The sequence below is a fragment of the Drosophila suzukii genome, chromosome 3 (genome assembly GCF_043229965.1).
Source record: "Drosophila suzukii chromosome 3, CBGP_Dsuzu_IsoJpt1.0, whole genome shotgun sequence".
Lineage (NCBI taxonomy): Eukaryota > Metazoa > Arthropoda > Insecta > Diptera > Drosophilidae > Drosophila > Drosophila suzukii.
Genome location: NC_092082.1, coordinates 20,655,321 through 20,671,964, shown reverse-complemented (window position 1 = coordinate 20,671,964; position 16,644 = coordinate 20,655,321). Strand labels below are relative to the sequence as shown.

Below are 16,644 nucleotides of genomic sequence, written 5' to 3'. Positions count from 1 at the left end.
AGTCGTCCGATGTTTATAAAAAAGATTTCGTACCTATGATATCTAAAAAATGTCACACTAGAAAGAAAATATAAATTTTATAGAGTCGAAATTTTCTTCTTCTTTGCAGTATTTAAAAGAAAAAGAAACATCTCCCCGACGGGGAATTGAACCCCGGTCTCCCGCGTGACAGGCGGGGATACTAACCACTATACTATCGAGGATGTTGACAATCGGGCAATTCAATCTTGATGAGTCCGAAATCTCTCAAAAATGTGTTTTTGTGTGTCAACATAAATTTATAGCACCATATTTCTGGCACTTAACAATCTAAATATAAGCATTAGCAATGATAAGAACTCAAACAACCATATCTTGGGTTGGTAATCTGGGTGACATCTATAATGCAATTACACCTTAGACTGTCTAGGCACTTACTTCATACCATAAAATCTTTTATCACTTATTGACGTGTTGTACAAGTATCTAAAGATAAAAACAACAGATGTCAAAATTGACAGACTGTGCTTGATAATTTAACGTATCTTATCTGCTGCGATGCTTTTATTTATATTATACCCTCTGGGAATTGTTTAACATGAAATGCACTTAATGCCTGATATGTGATCATGATATAATTCAACCATTTAAAATAGTATCCCAAAGATAATCGCTTAAACTGTAGAGAATCGCCTAACAACAGGGCTGGCAAAATGACTTCCGTAACCGCGGCTGCACTTTAATTGCATGCAGATGGAAATGAATACAAAACAAAACCCAGAACAAAACCAAATTAAACTAAAGCGAAGAACAAAACGGCGCCCAACTTTGTTGAAATCATGCAAAGCGCAGCACATTTCAAATTGGCCATTGAACTTTCATATCAAAACAGCGGCAACACCGGCGAAAATGGTTTTTAAAACGCTTCAACACGCGAGACCCAACAGCCGCGCCCCATCATAATTGGAAAAGTCTGTAAGAATCGCCAGTACCACAAGCGTAAGCGTGCTATATAATTGTATATATATGTATGTGCCTGGGTCTGGGGAAAACAACTTCCGTTACCAGCTGATAGACCCCTTTCCCTTGTTCTTATTTCCCCAGGCAGTTGTTAACAACTTTGCGCAAATTACAATGGGAGAGTGGAAAGTGCAGTCGACGCGGTTAGGAGGTCGTTGCTTTAAGCACAAGTGATTAGCCGAACTGCAGCGGAAAGTGCAACCTATTAAACAGACAGTTCTAATATATAATAGATATCTTGAGTATGAGCGAATTGGGGCTTGGTTAGGAAGCTTTTTGAAGAAACCGCCCATTTCCTTTAAACATTGAGTAGGTTAAATTCTTTAAATGATAATAATTCTTATGCAGGTTATAAAAACATTATCACGATAAGCAGCCAATGTTAGAATAGACTTAGAGTCTATTGATAAGCGTTTCATTTCCGAACCATTCTAGATTTATTGCCATTTGACAATATACTGCGTAAGGGCTTACGTTTATTTCTATTGGCCTACAGGCCTGTAAGCTTTTCTAAGATTCTTATCAAAACCGTTTAATGCGATATAATTCGCAAATTGCATTATAATCAAATAACATATAAATTCAGTAAAAGTAACTCAGAATAACGACCTGAACACTTTGAAAAAATTAGTTTAATATAAAATTAAGCTCTGTTTTTAAGTTATCATATGATATCGGTGGTTGCAGCAAAAACAAATTATATTTTATCTTTGATTGATCACAAATAAATATTTTATCAACCAAAATTCGCTGGCGTCAAGCAAAAAATCAAGATTGATGGATATGTAGCTATAGCTAGTGCAATAATGTGTACTCCTCTTTTTGGTTTATACAAAGATAGCTGATAAGCAATAGTCAATTTTGTTGCTTTCTGCACAGTAAAGATAAATTATTTATAAGTTTTTTTAAGCAATTTATTCACCATATTAAATTCGCATTTTGTTTCTACACTCTTTTCAGGTTTCCGATGCCCCGAATAGTTGTATAAATTGTAAGTCTAAGTTTTACTATCAACCAAATATGTAAAACAAGCAAACCATTCACCAAACTGATATCGCTGCCTAGTATATGAACCCATATGGATACATAGAGGCCGCAAGTGTGATAAAAGCAGAAAACACATAATAACCATACAATTTCAGAACTCGTTGCGTACCGAGATACACGCCCTATCGCCGACCGTCCCGCCCCGCCTCCGTCCCGCCCCTTCCGCTCGGCTCAGAAATCGGAAAGCCAGTAAATGGAATGAAATAAAATAAATCAAAACCGCAAAGGCAGCGAAACAGCAGAGTTGACGAAAAAATAAAAGGCCAGAGCTAAATCATATAAAATTCGAAAGCGAACGAATGAAATCAAAAAACCAACGTAGAGTGACGCGGCCAACACGAAAGAAATCATCACAATATATATTGCAAGTGCAACAGCGGTTGTTTTGGAACTCTGGGGCAACCGGAAACGGATACGGCGACTAGGATGAAGGGCAACTACACCCATCTCACCATGTACAGTGGGATCAATGCCAGTGGCCACGGCAGCGGCAAGATGTCCCTGGGCAAATCCATCAAAATGTACCTGACCATTTTCATTCTGACCACCTGCATTTACATGGCTCTCTATCAGTACCACATATCCCAAGAGCCCTTCGCCGCCAGTGACGTCGTCAAGGTGAGTCTGCAAATGCACTGGGAGAAAATAGATCAAACATTTTGGTATACAAAATAAGCATTAAAAGGTAGGGTGCATTATAGCATGACATCTCAAATAATAGTAAAAAAATCTAGAACAAATTGGAATACCATATATGGTATATTTTTTTTAAATATGAAAAAGATAGGTGGTATAATAGCATGATGTCTTGAATAGTAATGAAAAAAACTGTAGAAAAATTAGATTTTGCTCCCTATTACTTAAATGAATTTTTGTATTAACATTTGTCCTTTTCCTAATGCACCCTACTAATAAAAATAACATATTGCACCACATGCGCCATAATATCTGTTTCACTGTATCGGTGTCAAGGGGGGTTCACTAATTTAATAATCTTATCTAACCTCGGCAAGCGAAAAAAGTGTGTCGTTTTAATATAATTAATGGAATCGAAATTCTTGGAAATTTTTCGGCGCCCAAATAATATTTAATTAATATCGCATATCTCGCTTCCAAAATCGAAGGCTTTTTAATGGTATCTATTAGTTAAATTTTAGACTACACATACAGCGTGTGAATAGATAATGATTTCTTTCTTATCTTTATGAAAAGTACCAAAAATATGTGAATAAGTTATACGAAGCGTTATCCATTAAGATAACAAAGCTTTGTCATATTTGGGAAAACCTAGAGAATCATGTGCAAAAACAGGAAACAATAAAAAAGTACATCTGTACAGTTTATGTACCATATGTTACTTGTTGCTGACTCCAATAAAAAACAGATAGCAACGTAAAGAGCTATAAGCACGAAGTAATACCGCAGGTGCTAAGTTATGGTGCTAAGATGAGGGTTATAATTGGAGTTATACGTGCTTGAAATAAAGTAAACCAAATAATAACTGTACCTGACTGGCATCCCAAAATCACCTAACAAAACCCTTTATCTCTAGCCTTCTAATATTAATTTTAATTAACTAGAATAAATACTATTGTAATGTTTTCCATGTGTTCTTGTTCTATTTCCTCTGAACCCTTGAATAACAACATCCTTGCCGACTAATATTTAGCATCAAGAGAAATCATCGTCATATATCGCCTCATACTTGTGGTCACCCATTTCCCTGCTAATGGCCAATAGTTCCTCCAACACTATTAACCCATCCACAACAACAAGCACAATAACAGCACCAACCACAACAACAACAACAGCAGCTGGCACAGTGGGCCAAAAGCTGGGTGCATCCTCCGCCTCCATCCGCATGGTTTCATTAGCGGCCACCACACCCACATTTATGTCTTCGTCATCGCAACTAAGATCGGGATCGGTGGGTGGCCATCGAAAGACTGCGGGCATTAGGACCTCAAGCACCTCAACCAGCACAACCACAACAACCATAGCCACAGCCAGTGGGCTGGCAACAACGACAACAACAACAGCCAAAACAAGCGCCAAAACATCCGCGGCGGCCACGCCCACTGCCTCCCACAAGGAAAACGCCCATAAGACTCGACCAACATTTGTTGCCGCATCCGAGCCCGTAAATATTTTGATATAATCATAATCCTAGCCGAGCACTTCCCCCCTTACCTGGACTACACTGAGAAAATACCTTACTAAAGTCAAGCAAACTATCTTAACTTCGGTGTTTAAAAAAAAAATATTAAACCCCAATCAACACAAATTATAAAACCATTTTAAATAAGTATAAGTATAATATTTATACTTAAAATGTGGTAAAAAACTACGTTAATTCTAGTATGTTTTTCACACAATCAAAAATATTTTAATATTATTTAAAAGTAAAATTTAAACCTATGAAAATTCTACTAAAATCAAACAAAGTTCCTCAACTTTGAAACAAATTTAATATATTTAACAGTACTCCGTTGCTTTTAAATACCCCAATTTCAAGCATTTAAAAATTTTTAATAACCAATAATATAGTAAAACCCGCTTAAAACTTGTGTTCATTTAAAATCACCATTAATTCAAAAATGTTTTTAAAAATCAATATTTACTTTAGAAAAATGTAACAGTGTAGATAAGAAATCGATAATATTGTTCTTGATTTTGGGTATACGTTTCCTCTCAGTGGCCCCAACTTCGCAAACCCATAGCTAACCAAACTTATTAAACTCTCGTTACTCCCGCATTTCACTTATTCTGTTTTAATCTTCGGAAGTGCATTTCGAGCTTATCTGCATTTTATTTTCATTATTTCACTTGTCGTGTGCATGTCTGTACAAAGTGTTTCTGTGTTGTCCAGTGTTTGTGTGTCTGGCTGCCTGTCATTATTCGATAACTGGATGTCGCACTTGTTGCCCTATCAATACTCGCAGCCACCTGCTGGTTTGCTCGCTTATCGCTTTTCCTCACCCCGTTTTTCAATTTTCCTAATTGCCATTTGCCACTCGCAAATGCGTTGCATACTAGTCATTACTGTACTAAACTTAAGGCATATGGATGTAGTTGTATGTATTTAAATTGTGCTGGAAAAGTGGCTTAAAGTTAAAAATAAGATTGGCAAGAAATAGTTTTAACTTTGGAATAAACAAGTATTATTTAAAGTAAATATACACAGAGAAAATTGTGACGTTCTCATCTGAGTTGAAAAATAGAACGACATTTTTAAGTTTAAAATGTTTTTATTTCGCTAGAATCAAATTAAATTGGCGGTATTTAAGTACATTGTATGTACAAATAAACTATTAGTTCAGTCCTTAGTGTATACTTATCAAAAAGTTCTTAAATAAACTCAATTTAACTTTTCTCTTCTCACCATTTCGTTCTTATATTGATATTAAAATGTACTTACACGGTTTTTAAGAACGAATGTTCTCAATTCAAGAACAATTTTCTTAGATAGTTTTCTATGTGTAGTAATTGTAAAGGTTAAATTTAAATGGTGATGCAAAACTCATTTATATGTTTGTTGAAGCTATGATATATCGTACTTATTACTTTTTCTGGCCTAAACTGGACAAACATAATTCCGCATTTATTTAAATTAAGCGGAAACCAGAACAAACAAGCTGACAAATGTGTTCTACATTCACCCAACTAACTTTGCCACTCGCACGCTAATTATGGTCTCATTAAAACCCTAAATGGGAATATAGGAATATATTACCAACCAAGTTCACATTGCAAGCAACACAAAGCGACGATGACCCGCACAAATTGCGCTGTTTATCTAACCAACTTTTGTTGGCCACCATGTGCAAATTGGTGGCCGGCTATCTGTATCACGATTTCTGGGTTAATCACATGCATTATATTAACCAACAAGCCTCGCTAACTGTCGGCGTGCCCCTGCAACTGGTGGCAAACAAAAAGATTCCCATTCACCACTTGGCATGAGCCTAATTTGCAAATTGCTCCAGTGCGCACACAAAACCGAAAAACCAAAACCGCATCCAGCTGCAACTGGGGAAAAAATACCTATAGAGAAAAATTACCAGCATTGAAAGCGACCACTGAAAAGGGGGTGGTTACTGATCTAGATTCCAGATTTATGCAAAACACAAAATGCAAGCCAATTGAAAAGATTCACGCGCATTTGTTGGTTTCTGTCATTTAGTAGTTGCATCCACTAACAGCGATTCCAATGCCCTGCACTCAATGTCAACGGTCAATCTTATTAGTTTAAAAGGCCTACTGAAGGTTCTGCACCTGGTATATATGTTTTCGAACTGATAAGGGGTTTTAGGGATACCTCAAGCGATCTTAAGATAATATATGGGTCCAAATATGTATGCTATAATTTACTCATTATAAGTTTATAATCCATTAACTATCCTAACTCTAGGAATACTAACCTTTAACAAGAGAATATTTAAAGGTGTCATGTCCTACAATATTTTAAGCTTCGGTTAGATGATCTTTCAAATGGTTTTAGTCGATAGAATGGAAAATGAGCAATGTGAAGGAGATCTAATAAATGAAATCAGCTGATATCGTGAAAACTGAGCTAATTTGCATGCCATCCCACCATACCCCTTCATCCCTTTTATCTCTTTACATTGGAATATCTGAGTTTATTTTGCTAAAATAAATTTTCCACCGCCTTGCATGTGCTGGGTGAATATGTGGATGGGGTTGTGGGTGTGCATGTGTGTCAACAATGGATAATTTGTAAAGTGAGTGCGCCAGTTTATTTATTTTCAACGTCAGTCGTTCAATGGGCCACGAGTTCACAGGCACAGCATATCTAGAACGGGTGTTGGAGAGTGCACTCTGAAAAAATTGATTACTTTTATTATTTAAATAGAGATTTTTTCAAGTTCATTACATTTATTTTAATAGAATACAAAAGGATCAGCTTTATTATGTTAAAATAATCAATTTTATAATAACTCCTAGTCAGGAAACTCGAAGGATTTAGGAAACACTGACCTAAAAAGTATTATTTAATGTATTTTCATTTAAATATATTATTTTAAAATATCCCAACATTTTCTTTTACAAATAAGTAATAGCATACTGAGCTCTTGACTATTTGCAACCTTAATTTTCACACAAGATCCTTGGCAAATAGTGTGCAATTTTTCCCAGTGCCTTTGACTAGCGAAACGCGACCCATATTGCTGCTCCAGAGCCTAGACACACGGACTTACGGCAATGGGCGGATGTGGCCGGCTCGCTTTCGCCTAGTCAAGTCATTGGGCTGTAAATTAATTTGCATAATTGCTCATAAAAAGAAGCTCACGCCGCATTACGCACCACCCACTGGCACCTAACGAGGCACTCAGCCACCCTGCCGCCCAACCACCCAACCACCCAGCTAAACAGTCCAAGTGCAGTGCACACATACGCCCCGTAGTACACAGCGTTAGATAACCTAATGACACTCAACTCAAATCAACTCGACCCGCAGCCGCCCCTGTACATAATCACGCCCACCTACCGACGACCCGAGCAGCTGGCGGAGCTCACCCGACTGGGATATACCTTAAAGCACGTGGTGAACCTGCTCTGGCTGGTCATCGAGGACGCCAACGCTACGAACCCGCTGGTGGGCCACACTCTGGACCGGATCGGAGTGCCCTACGAGTACATGGTGGGTGAGTATCGGTTCCCCAGCCCCCGAATGCGATGTCATGTCCGGGACACATTCAAGTGATATTTACGAGTCACTACATCACACCCACTTCCATTTCCACTTCCGATTCCGTAGCACCCATGCCCGAGAAGTACAAGCAGACGAAGAGGGCCAAGCCGCGTGGCGTCTCCAATCGGAATCGGGGCCTCGAGTATCTGCGCCAACATGCCACCGAGGGAGTGCTCTACTTTGCCGACGACGACAACACCTACGACATTAGCATATTCGAGCAGGTAGGCAGGAGCAGCCAGAGCAGCAGGTGGGCGGGCAACGTGGCCCTTGACCCACCCAGGAGTACATAAAGCACAATTTACACGAATTACGGGGTTAAAGGATGTCAATTCTCATTCCCGTTCCCATTCAATGGGGATACATCAGAGCTATCGTTTTACCTTTTGTGTAGAATATTAACCAAATGAAATTAAATTGTAGCAGTATATAAGGGTTGGTTCAATTTGAATTTATTTTAAATAAATTAAATCTATCGTAGCTTTCTTCCCAGAATAAAGGGCAATATTATATAAGTAAATCTTAGAAACGTTCCTATGTACAGGGGTACACATAAATCACTTTTAAAAGTAGTTTTAGGTGTCTAAAAGTATGCAACAATAAAATTTATATCTATTTTCGAGCTTAAGGCCTTTTGCTGCTATAGCTCAAAAATAAACCCACTGTTAGCTTATAGTTTTAACCATAAGTTAGCATTAGATAATAATAAAAATAATAATATTTATAAGTTCTAGAAATTCATTATATACAACGAATATCCCTTATTCACTGCATACTTTTGGGCACTTAAAATTTCATTTAAATATGATTTCAAAACCCAAGTTATTTGAGTTGTATTATATCCCAAGGTCTTGAAATTAAAATCTTTAAGACGACCTAATTTAAATTTCATTTCCCTTCTCTAGATGCGTTACACTACCAAGGTAGCCATGTGGCCGGTTGGCCTGGTGACAAAGACCGGAGTGAGCAGCCCCATAATTAAGGATGGCAAAATGGTGGGCTATTACGATGGCTGGATCGGAGGTCGGAAATACCCCGTGGATATGGCCGGATTTGCAGTGAGCGTCAAGTTCCTGAAGGAGCGACCCAATGCCCAGATGCCCTTCAAGCCGGGCTACGAGGAAGACGGGTTCCTCCGCAGTCTGGCGCCACTTGACAATACGGAAATCGAGTTCCTGGCCGACGAGTGCCGAGATGTAAGTGAATCTGTTAAATAATCTATTATCTAGTAATACTAACAGAGTAAATACTTGTTAATTAATTTTTTTTAACTATTCTTATGATTCTCATATGATTTTACATGAAAAAGTTTTAACTTAACCATTACTCATATGTCTGGTTATTTCTTTGCTACGTTAAGGGGTATGAGTACACCAAGTTGTACCACAGTTATGACCTTGTATTGCTTTAGTTTATGCCAAAATATCGGCCATATGCTTTGATGGAATAAAAAAATCCATAAAGGCCAGCCAAGCAGACTCGTTTCTGAACCATATTGGCTATCTATTATCCCGGCTGCCCAAAATCGTCAGGTTATGACAGCCACTACCAGTCGTTTATTTAATGGCTAATAAGTCTGAGTTAATGATGCAGAAATGTTTGTTGTGTAACAATGTGCATTGTGTAAAAATGAATTGACCCAGAAAAAGAAGAACGAAAAAATCAAGAACATTTTTTCACGATTTCATGAAAACACCGTTCTTAAATTTAAATTTAATAAAAATAAAAAAAAGTAAGGAAATAAAATACTTCTCTACTAGGCGTCGAGAAAAACTAGCACGTACACAAACCTCGTTTTTGTTAAGTCCGAAATCTTTTTGAGTTAGTTTGGAACCCTAAAGATTTGGTGACATTTTTTTAACGATCGTTTAAGTGCTAGAAAAAAAATCGTGCTGCTAAAAGACCGACTGTTTTGAACAGCTGCTACCTCTGCTAGCGATCCCAATTACTTTAAGGAAAATTTATTTTAAGGAAAATTTATTTTTGACAAATTTTCGCATTTTTTGTAAGGGGTGCAACCCTAGGTACATCTGGGTGCAACCCTAGGTACATTTGGGTGCATTCCAAGGTAAATTAATTTTTTAAAACTTTTAGAATTTTTTGTAAGGGGTGCAACCCTAGGAACATTTGGGTTCATTCCTAAGTAAATTAATTTTTTTTAAATTTTCGCATTTTTTGTAAGGGTGCATCGTTTTTTTTTTGCGAAAAATGTGAAAAGTTAAACATTCCGATCTTGTAAGGGGTGCAACCCTAGGAACATCTGGGTGCAACCCTACGTATATCTGGGTGCAACCCATCAAAAAAGTGAATTTTGAGGGCGAAAAAAAAGGATTCCGTTTGTTGCGAGGCTAATAGAAGATTTAGCCGCACGCTAACTGTCCAATTTAAAAAGTCGATTTATTTGAATTTAAAGTCTGTTAGTTTAAAAATACTGTTAAGTTGTTCAACACTGCTAGCCAGTGCCATCTCTATATTGTTAGTATTGGAAAACTTAGGAATGTAAGAACAAGAAGAAAATGATGCTATGAGAAGTTAAAGAGCGGCAACCACAAGTGTAAGAAAAAAATGTTAATAATTTGATTAATTGTGAACTCATTTGAATTTGAATAAAGATTTCAGCTATGCTGTGAACCAGAGCTTGAAATAAGTGGAAACCCTCTGGGACCGTGGGTGTCCCAACACCGTTTGTAAGGGGTGCAATCCTAGGACGAAAAAATAGGATTCCGATTTTGTAAGAGTGCAACCCTAGGTACATCTGGGTGCAACCCTAGGTACAAATGGATGCAAGGCGTACCGCTAAAAGACCGACAGTTTTTAACAGCTTGCTACCTCTGCTAACGATCCCAATTACTTTAAGGAAAATTTATTTTTTGACAAATTTTCGCATTTTTTGTAAGTGAATTTTGAGGGCGAAAAAATAGGATTCCGATTTTGGTCTACGATATTCAGTGAATTTTGAGGGCGAAAAAATAGGATTCCGATTTTGTAAGGGGTGCAACCCTAGGTACATCTGGGTGCAACCCTAGGAACATGTGGGTGCAACCCTAAGCAACCCAACCAAAAAGTAAATTTTGAGGACGAAAAATAGGATTCCGATTTTGGTCAAAAATACGATATTCAGTGAATTTTGAGGGCGAAAAAATAGGATTCCGATTTTGTAAGGGGTGCAACCCTAGGTACATCTGGGTGCAACCCTAGGTACAACTGGGTGCAAGGCGTACCGCTAAAAGACCGACAGTTTTTAACAGCTTGCTACCTCTGCTAACGATCCCAATTACTTTAAGAAAAATTTATTTTTTGAAAAATTTTCGCATTTTTTGTAAGTGAATTTTGAGGGCGAAAAAATAGGATTCCGATTTTGCAAGGGGTGCAACCCTAGGTACATATGGGTGCAACCTTAAATACATCTAGGTGCAACCCTAGGTATATCTGGGTGCAACCCATCAAAAAAGTGAATTTTGAGGGCGAAAAAATAGGATTCCGATTTTGTAAGGGCTAGGACGAAAAAATAGGATTCCGATTTTGTAAGGGGTGCAACCCTAGGTACATCTGGGTGCAACCCTATGTACATCTGGGTGCAACCCTAGGTGTTTTGAAGACGAAAAAATAGGATTCCGAATTTGGTAAAATACGATATTCAGATTTTAGTCAAAAATACAATTTTTCATTCCAGTCTTTCAGTCGTAGTTTAGTCAAATCAAGGCGTACCGCTAAAAGACCGACAGTTTTGAAGAGCTACCTCTGCTAACAATCCCAATTACTTTAGGGAAAATTTATTTTTTGACAAATGTGCATCGTCTTTTTTGCGAAAAATTAGAAAAGATTTAAATGCCAATGAATTGGAAATTAAGCAACGATCTCAACGGGGTAGGACATTCCTCGATCTGACGTTTAGTTTTTTTATAGCAGCCAAAAGTTAATTTTGAGGGCGAAAAAATTTTAGTCAAAAATGCGATTTTTCTTTCCAGTTTTTCAGTCGTAGTTAAGTAAAATTCAAATCGTACTGCTGAAAGACCGACTGTTTTGAACAGCTTGCTACCTCTGCTATCGATCCCAATTACTTTAATGAAAATTTATTTTTTGACAAATTTTCGCATTTTTTGTAGGGGGGTGCATCGTCTTTTTTTGCGAAAAATGCGAAAAGTTAAACCATTTTAGGTTTGAATGCCAATGAAATGGACGTCTGACGTTTAGTTTTTTTATAGCAGCCAAAAAGCGAATTTTGAGGGCGAAAAAATAGGATTCCGATTTTGTAAGGGGTGCAACCCTAGGAACATCTGGGTGCAACCCTAGGCATATCTGGATGCAACCCATCAAAAAAGTGAGTTTTGAGGGCGAAAAAATAGGATTCCGATTTTGTAAGGGGTGCAATCCTAGGACGAAAAAATAGGATTCCGATTTTGTAAGGGGTGCAACCCTAGGTACATCTGGGTGCAATCCTAGGTACAACTGGGTGCAACCCTAGGTGTTTTGGTCAATACGATTTTGGTCAAATACGAAATTCAGATTTTAGTCAAAAATACAATTTTTCATTCCAGTCTTTCAGTCGTAGTTTAGTCAAATCAAGGCGTACCGCTAAAAGACCGACAGTTTTGAAGAGCTTGCTACCTCTGCTAACGATCCCAATTACTTTAAGGAAAATTTATTTTTTGACAAATGTTCCCATTTTTTGTAAGGGGGTGCATCGTCTTTTTTTGCGAAAAATTAGAAAAGTTAAAAATTTTCAGGTTTGTATGCCAATGGATTGGAAATTAAGCAACGATCTCAACGGGATATGACATTCCTCGATCTGTCGTTCAGTTTTTTTATAGCAGCCAAAAGTTAATTTTGAGGGCGAAAAAATTTTAGTCAAAAATGCGATTTTTCTTTCCAGTTTTTCAGTCGTAGTTAAGTAAAAGCTACATCTGGATGCAACCCAAGGCACATCTGGGTACAACCCTAGGTGCATGTTTCAGGTGCATTAAAAAAGAGTGAATTTTCGGTGCCAAAACTTCGCCAAGCATGAAAAATACAGAACCTGAGAACAAAATACTACTTTTGAGCACGAGTTTTCAAGACCGAAAATACTAGATTTAAGAACTTTTCGGTCTTCAATCAAGTATGAATATATTTAAATCAAGTCATATTTGGACTAAAAACTAGAACGATTCATAATAAAGTTGCAGGCATGATTTAAGGACGAATAATTCTTAAATCAATATATATATATTATAAAATTTAAGTGAGTTTTAATTTTATGCCCTTTAGAGAAATAAGTATTGGAAACTTTAACGAAGTAAACGAGATATATATAAGTAATATTAATATTTTAAGTTTACTTACGACATGTCGCTCACGGGCATTAACAATGTCTAATTTATGCGCCTTATATGTATACCGAGTACTTTCATAATAAACAGTTGGGAAATATTAGAGTTGGCAGACCTTAAAAATTCAAAAATGGCTCAATATGAGAATTTTTTGACCACGAACGTTCTTAAATGTTAAGCATACAATTTTTCATAGACCAAGGCTGTTTGTACTTGTTTTTAGCACGGTGTTTTTCCCTGAGTGTCCCTTTAAATTTTTTACTGAAATACATTGATGCTGTACCTACCTATCGATTTACCTAAAAAAGTTTGCCGCCCTCTCTGACGCTTAAAACGCTGATATCTGTCTGCCGCCCACAATTCCATATATTGAAATCGCGTGTAGGTGGCGCTTTGCAATCTGCGATGCTGCTTGTAAATCTCCATCTCCTTTTTGCTCCCTTTAACTAAGTAAAGGGTATCTGATAGTCGAGGCACTCAGCTTTAGCGTTCTTCCTTGTTTTATTTAAATTACAAGTGTGACCGCTATCACACTTGAAAACAATAAACGCGTCTATCTCGAAATGCCATTTGTTGAGATATGTCACAGTGCTACAAATTGAGAGATGTGTTTAAATAGTGGTATCAGCAATTATCTGGATTTTAGTAGCTGTATATCGGATAAGAGCAGCAACAAAAAGCTTGAATGGAAAAAAATCAGGAGTGTGCTTCAAGTATTTCAAAATAAATATGCCTGCAGATGGCGCCAGGTGACAGACGAACTTGGCTAAATCGACTCTACTATCGATCCTGATTATAGATAAATCCATACATTTCCGCTACGAGTAAATGCTAAAACAAGGAAGAACGCTATAGTCGAGTACCTCGACTATCAGATACCCGTTACTCAGCTATATGGAGATATGCAAGCAGCAAAGCGAGATTAAAATGCGCCATCTACCGGCGGAATACAGATTTAAGCGATATGGGCGTTAGAGTGGGCGTGGCAAATTTTTTTTTGGGTCAATCGATAGGTATTGATGAGAACAATACATTTCAGTTAAAATTTTTATTCTAGCATCAAAACTGTAGGAGCCACAGTTTTGGGCGGTTTGTGGGCGGTTTGTGGGCGTTAGAGTGGGCGTGGCACTCTGCTGAAACAAACTTGCGTTCATCCGGACGGACAGACAGACGGACAGACGGACATGGCTAGATCGACTCGGCTAGTGATCCTGATCAAGAATATATATACTTTGTGGGGTCGGAAACGCTTCCTTCTGCCTGTTACATACTTTCCGACGAATCTAGTATACCCTTTTACTCTACGAGTAACGGGTATAAATACAAACTTATCAGGCGGAAATGTAGGGTACTATAAACACTTTACTTAACGAGTTCATTCATCAATCATACAATTTTGCCAATGATAACTTTGTCATATGAATGAATGTATGTTTCTTGCCCAAATCGACCAAACACGGAAATATTGGCTCGCGCCATTGGCGAGTGGCAAATTTGTTATCGGCCTATCAGGAACCGGTTAGGAACTCTTCTAATTTTGCACCGGGGTACTCTTTTAATTAAATCTGATCATATTTCGGGCACTCTTTTTGTCACAAAAAACATTTTGACAAAATAGATTGTTTCCGTTCTGTGTCGCCCTTCTGACAGCAATTTTATCAACATACCTTCGCTCGTCTAATGAAGTTCATTAAGAATACATTTCAAATGACTTTTATAAAGACAATTTGACAAGAAGAAAAAGTAGCTCTCTGGGGCAACGACGAAAAGGGAATGGGTAAAAATTAATTAAAGGTCAATGGGACAAAAAGACAATTATAAATATGTATGATTTGTTACATAGTCGTGGAACCTTCGGTATGTTTTAAAACAAAGCCGTTATTATGGTCAAACGAATATTATTAAATAGATAAACAATTTTAAAGACCTAATAAGAAACAAAATAGCTTCAACAATTTATTCTACTAAAATGATATCTTCACATTATTTTACCAGAGTCACATTATTAATATTAATAAATATAATAATAATAATAATAATAATAATAATTAATAATAAAATAATAATAAGATAATGATTTCTTCACTTCAGATTCTCACGTGGCACACACAGACGAAGAAGAACGCGCCTGCCCAGGCGCTGAACAGGACGCACTACAAGAACACGAACCTGGAGCACATAGACAAGCTGCTGGTGCGCCCATAGGGATACTGACTGTAGTTAGCTAGTTAGGCTTAGCCAGCGGAGCCCACTGTCTCCATACAGACACAGTGGATCGCTCCCATTTTGACCGTGGCTCTGGCGGGTTGTACAGGTACAACCCGGCGCACGGAGAAACCAATCAGATTTGATCAGATCATTAGTCGGTGTACATTACTACCATAATCATACGAGTAGTTAGGCTCTAAGCGCACACCCCTCTATGATAATTCAATGCACCGTAGGCTTTGTTTGACCCCTTACACGTAATCGTACCATATACACTCCTAATCTTACCTTAAGTAACGTATTGTATCATATCGCAGCGTCCACGACTATTTTGTAAATAATCGCAATGCTTAGTTTAAGCTTAAACTTGTTTACGCTCTAAGTTGAAACGGATTTACCACCCATAAAAGCAAACTTCAGCAACGAATTGGATAAGATGTTCCTAGACCAAAGAAGAAGGCCCCCAAAGTTCTGCACTCACCGTTCCCTTGGGGAAATTAAATCACCTGTGACAGCCGGGACCTCCAACTCCGTCCGTAGGATTCGTGCGAGGTCAAGGCCTGAACCACATCAGCAATCAATTAGGGCAAGGTGTCAACAAGAAGGTATTTCCCCGAATTCTCCTGAAACCGGGGCAAGCGTTTCAATAATGCATGTCGACATATGGATGGATGTTCGAGGCGAGTGGCACAGATAAGTCGTGCACGGATGAGCCTCCTTCCCCGGAGAATCCAAATCGCGTGCTTCACCAAAATTGCACGAGGCTAAATTGGATACGAGCAGGCGGAAGGGGACACAGTTTAAACATTGTAATGGGTCCTGCTAATGGGACTGAATGGCTCAAAAGTTTGGCAAAATCAATTTCATTCTAAGCGCCGCACGATATTTTGTTGAACGAGAACTCTTTGTATGCTTAAGATATGCATTTTCTTTCCGAAACGGGTTTCCAACGCATAACTTTTTGTCACTACTCATAAGTACGCTAAGTTAAGTTTACAAAGAAATTTATATTGAAGTTATGAACTGCACTGAAATCGCCTACATGTAAATAATAATCACAAAATATTGTAACCAAATTTTACACGTCCCGCAAGAGCAGGGCGAAGCGCAGGGATGCGAGGAAACTATGACAAATGGTATTACGAAATTTATACAATTTATACAATTGAATATGGAATACGATAAGCCGCAAAGCAATTAGTTAGGTACTTACAAAATCTTACAAAAATAAATAACAACCGAGTCTTGATGAACTCATAAGAAAATCAACTTAAACCTTTTCAAGAATATCTCAAAATGTTTCAATGAATACTAAAGATACAGAAATACGTCTAAAACTATTCTCTTATTCAAGTAACCCACATACAA

At 37.7% G+C, this 16,644-nt stretch overlaps 1 protein-coding gene and 1 non-coding gene across 4 annotated transcripts in view; one reads left to right on the top strand and one right to left on the bottom strand.

The window, feature by feature from the left end:
- The window catches only part of GlcAT-P (Glucuronyltransferase P), a 31,387-nt gene extending 14,842 nt beyond the window's left edge, over positions 1–16,545 (top strand). For 2 of the 3 annotated variants that reach the window (XM_036814858.3, XM_036814857.3), the window contains 7 exons: positions 1,960–1,990; positions 2,142–2,664; positions 3,716–4,186; positions 7,526–7,712; positions 7,826–7,983; positions 8,665–8,955; positions 15,160–16,545. In XM_036814858.3, the coding sequence (XP_036670753.3) occupies positions 2,473–2,664; positions 3,716–4,186; positions 7,526–7,712; positions 7,826–7,983; positions 8,665–8,955; positions 15,160–15,273 (1,413 nt within the window). In that variant the 5' untranslated portion in view covers positions 1,960–1,990; positions 2,142–2,472 and the 3' untranslated portion in view covers positions 15,274–16,545. The remainder of the gene's footprint in view (positions 1–1,959; positions 1,991–2,141; positions 2,665–3,715; positions 4,187–7,525; positions 7,713–7,825; positions 7,984–8,664; positions 8,956–15,159) is intronic. The other variant, XM_036814860.3, reaches the window with a different exon arrangement.
- On the bottom strand, positions 132–203 carry TRNAD-GUC (transfer RNA aspartic acid (anticodon GUC)). The gene has a single exon. It is a non-coding gene; the product is annotated as a tRNA-Asp (tRNA).
- Positions 16,546–16,644: the final 99 nt, after the last annotated feature.